General features: G+C 49.6%; 1 protein-coding gene across 1 annotated transcript in view; it reads left to right on the top strand.

Annotated features, from left to right (window-relative positions):
• The first annotated feature begins 1,243 nt into the window (after positions 1-1,243).
• Positions 1,244-11,553, top strand: part of LOC142992487 (RNA binding protein fox-1 homolog 3-like) — a 72,292-nt gene continuing 61,982 nt past the window's right edge. The window contains exon 1 of the mRNA XM_076142952.1: positions 1,244-1,333. Coding sequence (XP_075999067.1) covers positions 1,244-1,333 — 90 coding nt within the window. The remainder of the gene's footprint in view (positions 1,334-11,553) is intronic.

Here is an 11,553-nt window from a genome sequence, read left to right as displayed (position 1 = left end):
AACACATACAGAGCGCCAGGCTGCTCCCTCAGAGTCACTTCATACGCCATTCACAAGAAATCCGCATAGGAATGGAGCCGAGGCGTGTTTAGCTCGTCGCACAGTTTAGCGCGCGCCGCCCCGCACGCTCGGCTCCACGCGCGTGTTTACAGCTCAGTAAACGCAGATGAAGAAGGATGTCACGACTTGGCCTCATAATGCCGTGTTTTTGTTTTAATACATCTTCTCCGCCTTGCTGTACACACTCCTATGTATGTGTGTATGTATGTCCTTGAGCGCGCATGTGTGGGTGTGTGTGCGTGCTGTGCGTGTGTGTGTGTTTGCGGGTTGGGGGGGCTGCAATTAAAGGCAGCATGCAGCGTCCCACGAGGTGCTAATGCCCAGGATCAGCTGTTCTAATGTCATTCACATCCCCTCTGTTCTCCAGCCATCGCTGTTTGATGTATGAATACACCAGGGACTTCATCAGTAACCCCACCAATGCTACCGCCACCTCTTTCATACCCCCACCCTAACCCACCCAACCCCCCTGTCGGCTCCACAACCCCCCCACCACCACCACTACCACACACACACACACACACACACACACATACACACACTCCCACTCTCACTACCCCCCCTCCTCCTCCTCCTCCCCCTCCTTCCTCGTCTTGCACAGAACCTCCCCTTCTGTGTCTGAATGCTTATGTTGGCTTTTATCGTGCTCAAAGTAAACAGAGTCGCGTCAGGGATAGTGCGAGCGAGAGAGAGAGCGAGCGAGCGAGCGGGAGAGAGACATCAGCAGACACAGAGCGAGCGAGTGAGAGAGCGAGCGGGAGGCACCGAGCGAGAGAGCGAGAGAGAGAGAGAGCAGTGTAGTGATAAAGGTGGAACATGCACATTGTCTGTGTGCCGCTTGCATCCGCGCTACATCCAGTGCTAGAATAGAGACACAAAAGAGGGAGATTCTAATTTAAAAGGCGAAGAGAGGAGGACGGCGAGGCACGGACGACAACACGGCAGAGTGAAGGAGCGGCAGGGAAAAGGCAGAGAGGGGAGGACCGAACGGGGCTAGAGAGAGAGAGAGAGAGAGAGACTGAGAGAGAGAAGAAAGGAAGTGATACGCTGTACCAGAAGGAGAAAGAGAGAAAGAGTGTGGGAGTGAGCGAGCGAGCTAGAGAGAGAGAGAGAGCGAGAGAGTAGAGCGAAAGGATCTCCCTACTCAATGCGCAAAGCATCCCGTTACCCCACGCTGAGCTCCATGGCCAACTCGGGCTGCCTGCTGCTCTCCGGCTCTGGGATGCTACCTCATTCCCTCCAGTGTCCCCCTGCTTTCCTCTACCTACCCGAGGTAAGACTGACTCGCTCGCTTCCCCCCCCCCCACCACCACCCCTCTCTCTCTCTCTCTCTCTCTCTCGCTCCCTCTCTCTCTCTCTCTCGCTCGCTCCATCCTTCCCCTCCGCTCCTCCGCCTGCGCGCGGGCAGCACGTGATAGCGTCGCAGGCGCTCGCATTGTGTGTCGTTACCCTGAGTGCTTTCACCCCCCCTAACCCCTGACCCCCACCCGCCCTTTGTGGGAAAGAAAGGGGGGGGGGGGGGTCACCTCACCTCTTTCATTTCATTTCCCCGAACCATTCCGGTCCTTATTTCCTTACTTTACTCCCCCCCCCCAAACACACACACACACACACACACACACACACACCTCCCTCTCTTTGCAGTTCTAAAGCAGTGAATTGGTGATAAGAGTGATGTAAAGTATCAGTTGCTTCATGACTTCATGACTGTGTGTGTGTGAGTGTGTTCATTCGGTTTGTTTTCTGTCTTTCGCCGGCATATTTCTATAGCATCAAATCTCCTAACCAGGATCCTCCTTCCTCTTCTTCTTCTTCTTCTTCTTCTTCGTCTTGGTGTTCACTTTTCACCGCAGCCCGTGTTTGTAAACAATCAGGCGAGCAAACGTCTTCTTTATATACTTCTTCTTCTTCTTCTTTTTTTTGGGCCGCACATCACGTCTTATGTCTCTCACCTGAGCTGACCCCCGAGCAGAACTAATCCAACGTTTAACGGCAAAAACAAAACACACACACACACACACACACACACACACACACACACACACAAGCACAGAGTTTCAAACCGATAAAAATCCAGAAGCGAGACGACCGTGATGCCTGCTGGGAAAAAAACACACACACACACACACACACACAACCAAACAGAAATCATTGAAGTCATTATATGAGATTACATTACTATTGATTCAATTAAATTAAAGAAATATATTTGCAGGCAGTTCCAGCTCGAGTGCATTTTAACTTGGCGAAGGGAAGAAACACACACACACAAACACAAACACACACACACACGCGGTTGAATCTGTGAGGGGATAAGTGAATTATTTCAACATCTCGGGCCGGCTTGCCTTTTTCGCCGTTATCGCTTTGAAACAGTTTTGGAGTGAGTTCTTCTTTCTTCAAATTGCTGGAGCTCTTCCTCACTTTGCCCTGTGTTTGATTCATGGACGAGGCCTGCAGCTGACGTCCACACACACACACACACACACACACACACATGCACGCAGCGCGATCCCAAACTCGGCCCAGCGTGTGGAATAATTATATATACCACTGTAAATTAACATTGATTTTTCCTTTTGCTGCCCCCCTCCCTCCCCCCTCCTCTCTTTGGAAATTGATTCTGTCACTGATCCTCTTGTTTTGTGAAACCTGAAGACCGCGATTTTTTTTTTGAAGGGAGGTGAAGAAGGAGAAGAAGATGAAGGGAAAAAAATCAACAACAAGGTGACTCTTAAGAGGCCGCGCGTCCGTCTGTCTGCTGAATAATTCACATGTTTTAATTCAGGGAATTGGGGGGTGGGTTTGCAAGGGAGAGAGAGAGGGGGGGGGGGGGGAGGGAGACCATCCAATTCTGTTTTTACTACCACAAGCACATGTGTGTGTGTGTGTGTGTGTTGTAAACAGTGTGTTACTGCGGGGGGAAATAACAGCGAGGGTGCCCAGGATTTCTCCCCCACCACCGCGTTAATGGCTGCCAGCCCCCCCACCTCACCTCACCCCCACCCATCTGTCCGGTGTGGGCACACACACACGCACACACACACATACACACACAAACACACACACACACACACACAAACACATACACACACATAAACACACACACTGTAGCTGGGTGCGATGTGGGGAGGCTGGGGGTCGCCACACACCCACACACACACACACACGCACACGCACAACGGCTTCCCAGAGGAAACCCTGTTTTCATTCACACGCTAAAATATGTCCACTGTAAAAAATATCAAAGCTTTAAAGTAAAAATCTGTTGATGACAAACAAATAAACAAACGTCGCCTTATAAATGATTGCATTACGGGAAATAACTCAACATATATTTATGTTCTATTACCCTCAGCTTACATTAATTATTTGTATCAATTTATATGGTATAGATTTGAATTTACGTCCCTGGGTATATTTCCATCCTACAGGCAAGTAAACCTGTGTGTGAGTGTGTGTGTGTGTGTGTGTGTGTGTGTGTGTGTGTGTGTGTGTGTGTGTGTGTGTGTGTGTGTGTGTGTGTGTGTTTTCATTCACAGTCTTTCCTATAAGTACTACAGAGACACTTGAAACTTCACCTGCTGTTTCCATAAAACGTCAAATTTTTATATCTGGACTTTGTTTTGTGGTAAATAGTCGCTGGAAGGGAAACGAACCCAGTGCATCACACTGTGGTCAGGCTCCTCTTCCCTCTCTCTCTCACTCTCTCTCTCTCTCTCGCTTGCCCTTTTCCCACACCGGCCATCATTGGCAGGACACCGGTGTTCCTCGCCTCCCCCGCACCGCCGCCCCCCTCCCTCTGCCACGGCGCCGGCCTCAGCGAGCGGCGACAGCTCGAGAACAGAAGGGGACTAGATTGGGGTGATAGCCTCTGAACGCCTCGCACTTTGTTTGCATTTCAAATAAGACTCTGTATTAAGTTGGGCCCCCGAACAGCTTTGCTTATTATGTTTGAACATGGCGCCGCGTGATATCGCAGGAAGAGCGGAGTTTATTACATAAAAGATTACCCAAGCATACCTCGCATTTATTTGTGTGCGGCGGCGTTTGGGAGTGTGTGTGTGTGCGTGTGTGTTCTCGGGCAGTTTGCTTTGATGCTCTTTGTAGTTGGCTGCGGCGTGTATAAATCCCGGCTAAATGTTTGTTTTCATTAACACAAGGAGAGACCCCCTGCGGTGTGGCGGAAGAACTGTGAGCTTCTGATTACAAAAAGTGGCGATATCATAGCACTGCTGCCTTTTTGTCACCGTGAAGGGCTGTTCCTCCTCCCGACAGGAAGCTTTTCAGGGGGCCTCTCTCTCTCTCTCTCTCTCTCTCTCTCTCTCTCTCTCTCTCTCTCTCTTTCTCTCTCTCTCTCTCTCTCTCTCTCTCTCTCTCTCTCTTTCTTTCTGTACCACATGGGGTGCGGGCTTCATCCGCAGGATGATGTCACTTTTCTCCTACCGTCAATTTGTATTGTAGTGCCTCATTTCGTGAGTTATGGCAGTGGATATTGAGAGAGTTATGAATTACAGTGTGCTGAGGCTTTTACGGGATGCAATGCTCACCGCTGTAGGCCCGTATTAAAGTATAAATATATTTACGGTACAGGCTGACGGGGTAGCCCAGGTTTGCTGGTGGTAGTTAGTAGCTGTCTTTAGAGCCATAAAAGCATGGCATCTCATGGATTTTCTATTTACCAGCCACTGGGTGGGCATATGGCAATGCTCGTAAATGTAACTCTATTATCTAAGACGATGCTGTTCAGTGGAAAGCAGGATGTTACTTATGTCTAAAGAGAGAAAGCAGCAGTTGTTATTGTCTTCATGTCACTTCTCTCTCTCTCTCTCTCTCTCTCTCTCTCTCTCTCTCTCTCTCTCTCTCTCTCTCTCTCTCTCTCTCTCGGACTTATCTCCAGATCTCTCGTTTTCTAAAATTGCTTCCTTTGATTTGTAATTGGATTTTCTATCACGGCATTCCGCTGCACTGATGTCTATTGTTATTGTTACGTCTATTGATTTCTTTTTTTGTGGCTTCCACGGTCGGGCCTGTTTTGAATTTACCCCTTAACTGTACGTGGCTTCGGTGTCGTCGTAAACGGTTTGGTTCACCTAGAAAAGGAGATCCTTTCATGTCAGTGCGTCCTGTTAGGAGCCTGGGAGGAATTGCCTGGGCTCTCTGGTTTCAGCGGCCTCCTCCTCTTCCTCCTCCTCCTCCTCCTCTTCCTCCTCCCCCTCCTCATCCACATGCTGATCTCTCTTGCTACCACTGACTCTTGTGCGTGCTGACATTCCACCCCCCCTTTCACTCCAAACACACACACGCACGCAGACACACACATCTGGTTAAAGGCGAGGGATGTACCGAGGCCTGGGAATACTCGTGACACACTTCCCCCTCTCGGTTCAGGCCTTGATCCTGCCTCCCCGAGCGCCGCTATTCATGGGGACTTTAGATATCGAAGGATTCAGGTTGGCGGTCTCCCGGGGACGGACTAATGTGAGCCATGCAGAGACGCCTCCTTCCTGGGGGATAATTATTGTAGGCCAAGCTGTACTATTGACAGCTGTAAATGGAGACGCTGTCTGTAACTGGGGAGACCTAATAGGTTTTTGTCCCTACATGGGCTCTCGTTAGGCCTGTGTGGGTGCATTGGAGATGAGTTTGAGAAATGAGCCGCGGCCTCCCAGGGCTTCCAACGGGGACTGGAAAGAGAGATGGAGAGAGAGGGAGATGGAGAGGGAGGGAGAGGGAGCCAAGGAGAGAGAGACCCCCCCCAGCACTCCACCTTTCTCCCGACCTCTCGGGAGAAGGGCTAAAGCACAATAGTCTGTTCCGTTTGACGCCGGCTCTACATGCAGCCGTGTTGTGATCATTTAACCACTTGAGTTTGATATCCGTTACATCCATTTTCACGAGTTATCCGGTTTCCCTCTGTTGTGTTATTATAGATGGAAATCTCTCCGCCGTATCCCAGAGCAACGCCAGCCTGGTTGGGTTTTTTTTCCGTTTCCCCGGCCAGTTAAGTCGAGCGCTCAGATTTCGATCAAGTGAAATCAGAAAAAACTTAAAACCCAATTCTGTGGGCTCTGGAATATACCTTTCAGTACGCTCGGTGTCCTTTGGTGCCAAATCATTGGCCCCTCTCTCTCTCTCTCTCCCTCTCTCTCTCTCTCTCTCGCCGCCGTTCAGCTGTTTTGTCCCTTAAACAGCTGATTCATAGCAGCATAACAAAGGCGGAGGGGCTGATTGAAATGTTTTCTCACTTTTCTCTGCCCCGGAGGAGAATTGTAAATCACAGCTCAGTCGTTTATTTTGAAATTTCATTTGGTGTGTGAGCGAGCGCTGCCTTGTTCTTCTGACTGACTTCACAGCCAGGCTGACTTGTGTTCTTTCTTAAGGCTACGCACCGTCTTACTCCGCCAGACCTTTGTAAATGGAACAAAATTAAATTTGTTCTCGGCACAGACCAACGGCACACACGGCGCCACAGATTTACTCGCCGCCGAGGCTTATCCACCAGGACTCCTGCTTTAATGCAAACACACATATTTGAATTCTTGTCGTCCGTAGGAGGACACATGCAGGGCTTTGCATGAGAAATGCAGAGCCGCGCGTCAATAAATGTATATTTACATTTTGCCAATAATGCTAAATATCCTCCACTCATTAATGGTGAGCGGTAGCCTGGAGTGCTCCTGTCTATATTGTAGACCTACAGTGTCACTGCATTAGCATTCATAGTGCTGTTGATGCTAATATACTCCACTTCTGGGAAACAAAGCTGAAGTTGTAGATGTCCTCACCCCACAATAATTACTCTACTTTTATCGTAACAAGGCGAAATTCTTGCCAAAGCTTTTAATTAACCTTTATTTTGAACACGACAGGAGCAGGAAAACAAAAAGGAAACGTTAATTAGACTGAGCGCACATGCTAATACAAACCCTGGCAACGTCATGAAATACTCAGCACCAAAACACAATACACACCTGAGGTCAAGCTTATATGCCACAACACAAACACCCCCACACCCACCCACACACCCACACACACACACACGTTTGTTCATTCCACAGTATGTCAGCAGCCGCAGTTTTTGGGGAAACACCGGCGATTCAGCTTGATTCGCTTGATTCAGAATAGTCTGTTCTTCATCTTCATCTCCGTCAATTATTTGTGCGTTTTGACAAAACAAAAACATAATTGCTATTCGTCCATATTAGCATTTTTGATTCAACGCGTCTAAAATTAGCAAAGCATCCCGCATAGCGTTTCAATTAGCAACTCATGTATTCCACTGTGTGGTATTTCCTGGTCTGAAAGGTCACTCCTGCTGCTGGGTTTGCTCCAGCGCCCCCTTTAGGGCCAGGAGAGGACTGCAGGCCAGTCAAGGGGCAGGCGAGGGGAGAGAGAGAGAGAAAGAGAGAGAGAAAGAGCGAGACAAGAGACGACGACACAACGGCTCCGTGTCTTTACAACGCGGGAGCTCTCGCTACATCACACACACACACACACTCTCTCTCTCTCTCTCTCTCATACACACACACACACACACACACACACACACACACACATACACACACAGGGGTGGGGGAGGCTGTAGTCTTCTTTATTTTCATACTGTTCCCGCTGAACGTAATCTGTCCCGAGGTTTTTCTATTTCTGCAAATGGCGCCGCTAAAATGCTTAAGCAGCCCGACCAGCTTGAGTCCAATTATTTCTTTACTGCGGTATCTTAGCCAGCTGTGATTATTATGTTTATAATGTAGTGTCACTCTCGCACTGTCCTTCAAGCATTCTCCTCGCGGCGGGACCCTCTCAAATGAGACATATTACCCCATGTGCTGAGTTAACAGAGTGGCCGTACAAGTAAAAAAAAAAAAAAGGAGAGAAGAAGAAGGAGAGGAGGAAGAGGAAAAAAAAGCTATCAGGAGCCATTAAAAGCAGTGCACCTTTTTATCACCGCCGGCTTAATGGCAGCGGTGAACAGCCAAGCATTATTACCGCTTCTCCTCGTGCTCCTGTGAGCCTGTTTTCCTCACCGCCAAAAGACAAGCCCGCCGCCGCCGCCGCCGCCGCCTCTGCTGCTGACAAATAGATCTGCGGGCAAACAGTGAAATTTTGTTTTTCCAAAGGTCATTATCCGTCTTCATTGGAGCGGCCGACGTTTTCAAGCTGGAGGAAATGATTCCTCATATCAGCGCCCTGTCCTCCTCCAAGTCCTGTTTCTTTATCGTTCCCAATCTCATTATTCAATTATTTTCTTTTTAAGTACGCAAGCTGGGCGGCGTGTGTTATGACGAGCACCACACACACACACACACACACACACACACACATACACCCCTGCATCATCTGTTAAAAAAGATCAATATTTGAACTCTGGTGTTGTGGGTCAGCATGTGTGGCCGTATAAAATGAAATGGGGCTTGAAATTGATTCCAAGTTCTCCTTGAAACGGTCCACAGGTATTTCTTCTTCTTCTTCTTCTAGTTCTCCTTCTTCTTCTTCTTCTTCTTCTTCGTCTTCGTCTTTGTCTTCTTCAATTTCGTCTTCGTCTTCTTCTTCTTCTTCCAAACGAGAAACCGAAAGCACAAGAGCAGCGAGCAGACGACTCCTACCCGGGCAGATTCATAATTGTTTTTGTTTCTCCAAATTAAATGAGCCTTTTTACTATTATTACTTTTCTATACAGCGGAGGTGGGGGTCTGGATCGGCCAGTTATGGCACGTTTGCTTTTAGAGACCCAAACTAATATAAAGTAATGGCCGTGAATCTCCACCGGCCGGCCGCTCCCTCTGACGCCGCGAGACAAATGAACGCGGGGGGATCCGACCTCAGGATGAGGGACGAGGCCTTGGCTGCAGACGAGGTTGATCCGGGCTCTGCGTCGCGCAAACGACGGGAGGGTGAAAGACGGTAAACGGCTTGCTCTCTTGTTTGCTCGGCCAAACAGGTATCCCACTGATCGCTCTGCCTCGCGTTGGGTAATCGTTACCAAACGAGCAAAGCTTGTGTAATTTAACCCAAATCCTCCTCCTCCTCCCCCACCCCCCCCCTCTCTCCTTCCCTCACTTTTCCTCCCCGCAGACGGCGAGTCTAAATATCACTGTTTTTTCTCCTCTTCTCCCCTCCTTCCTCTCTTGCAGCACTTTGTTAGTGGAGCACGCCTCTGTGTTTCTCTAAAATCATCTATCAAGGTGAGATCTGTGGGAAAGAGCAGCGCCTCGGGCTTTCTCTCCGTGTGCTTATGAGGTTTTATTAGGTCCCACAGGACACGCTGCTTTGGTGTGTGTTAAAAACAAATGGAACTTACAAATTACAGATTACAGCCTCCACAGGATCGCGTGCGCCTGCCGCCGAGTGTGTGTGTGTGTGCACAAGTGTGTGTTTGTGTACATGCAGAGCGCAGAGAGGGCGGGCGGGGGGATGTTGAGTCGTGTAAGTTGCGCGTTTGCTCCCGCCGCCTGTTTAAGTGCCGTATTAGCGCCGAGTGTCCTTCTGGAAGTGGTGGAGTGATGACGGGAGGAGGGGCGGGGAAGTGGGTGGGTGGGGGGGTCAGCGGCACACTCCTGCGGCCCCCCTTCAAGGCTTCTCTCCAATCATAGCGGAGGCTCGGCGGGGACGAGGATTTTCCATTTCCCCGCTCCTATTCATGCCTTTCCTTCTAATTTAATGACTCAGAATTGTAACTCCCAACATTGTTATCATTCAGCAATAGCGAGTAATGAATAGCAATTAACGTTTTCAAAGGAGGGAGTAAAGCTTGAGAGACGTCGCTTTTCACCCAGAAATGTCGAGACAGCGCAGTCTGCAGAGATACTGTCGCGTAGAGAAAGGCTCTAATTTATCCATCCAGCTGTTTTGGTAAATAACTTTCGCTCTCTCTCTCTCTCTCTCTCTCTCTCGCTCGCCTCTTCGTCACACAGACGGCGATCAGCACAAACACAAGTAATCATTCTAATATCCAACACATTCCGGCTTCCTCCATGAACTGTAATAAACTAATAAATTACCCCGGCGCGTTCCGTCCAATGATTGCTCTTTCTGAGCGCGGGAGCGAGGAAGCGCTAATTAACTGGATATGAATGGAATTCTAGGGCGGGCGAGCGGGGCGAGCGGGCGAGGGACGTGAAGGAGACAAATGCGATTTAGTTCTGTCGCGAGCGAGTGGAAAATTGCTGTGTAAATTGGAGGTTGTTGCCGCCGAGCCGTTTTTCTGTGTGCTTACATTTCACGGGTGAGAATCCAATCTCACAGGGCAGCATGTGCGGACTGCCCTCTCTGATACACTCCGCCGTCCTCCACCTACTCCATGATAGCGCTTTAAAAGCTCCCCCCAAATCTCTTCACACTCTCTCTCTCTCTCTCTCTCTCTGTCTGTCGAGCCGAAACACAAACACATATTTCAAAAGGTAAAAGCCGTTGTCAAGCCGAGGAGCCGCACGCCGGCGCTGGCAGAGGTAGAGACGTAGCCGGGCCGCTCAACACCTTTGCAATTTGACTCATCTTCCAATTCGACAAATTCCCAGACGCTTGATTTCATGCAGAGCAAACAGAGCCACTTCTTCCTCTTTCCTCTTCCTCCTCTCACATTTGTCCTCTTCCCACTCCCTCTTGTGTCTGAGTGCCCCCCCCCCCCCCCATATCATCCAGGGGGCCTCCGCTTCTTCCCTCTTCTTCTTCTTCTTCTTCACCCTTTACCCGCCGTGGCCGTTTTTTTATCCGTGGGTTTGGGCAGTTTTGGAGAGAATTACGGCGACAGTGCCATGGAAATGATGGGCCGGCAGTGAGATATCTCTGGCTCGTAAATTCTACGTGGCTCAAGGTAATTTACGAGGGAGGTTTGTGTGCGTAAGATAGACAGCGAGGCGCCGTATCCGTCCCCGTCGCGGCCGCCACCACACGGCCCTCCGCTCGGCCTTAACGCCACCGACCGCCATGGATTTACCACCGACCGCCCGCCGCTCATTTAAGAATTTATTTTCTTGTACGTTTCTTTCATTCCAAGCGCGTCACTTTGAATTACTGAGATATTCTTCACGCTTTCTTTTTTTGGGGGGGGGCTGTTGGGAATATGCCTCGGTATTATTTGTTCTGTCAGGATAAAGAGCAAACTAATAGATCTTTGCGGCGCACGTTTTAATACTTTACGACGAGGAGACGACGGCGTAACATATTCTGCTGTCAGCAAAGGTCAGCGGCTCCCCTGATTGCGACGGCGGGTCAAAAGGCGCGACTTCCTCCGACATTACCAATCATTTTTCATGCATATTCCTCCGGTAGGGGAGGGTTCGGCCCCCTCGGCGTCCCCTCGCTCCACATAAGAATAAAACAAAAAAAAAAGGCTCCTTCTTCCTCGCTTTAAGATTTCAGTTTCCTGCGAGGCTTCAGGAACGTCGATCTCGCTCCTGAGAGCAGAATTGGATTTTCTCTCTGTATTTTTTGGAGTCGGCGTCCACCTCTCTCCCTCCTCCTGTACGCGCCGCTGTCTCTCTGCTTTTATTT

This window comes from Genypterus blacodes, unplaced genomic scaffold (genome assembly GCF_046128005.1).
Source record: "Genypterus blacodes isolate CSIRO-AG114 ecotype Tasmania unplaced genomic scaffold, CSIRO-AGI_Gbla_v1 ptg000022l_1, whole genome shotgun sequence".
NCBI classification, from domain to species: Eukaryota; Metazoa; Chordata; class Actinopteri; order Ophidiiformes; family Ophidiidae; genus Genypterus; species Genypterus blacodes.
Note: the sequence above shows the minus strand (reverse complement) of the source record. Positions and strands in the feature narration are given on the sequence as shown.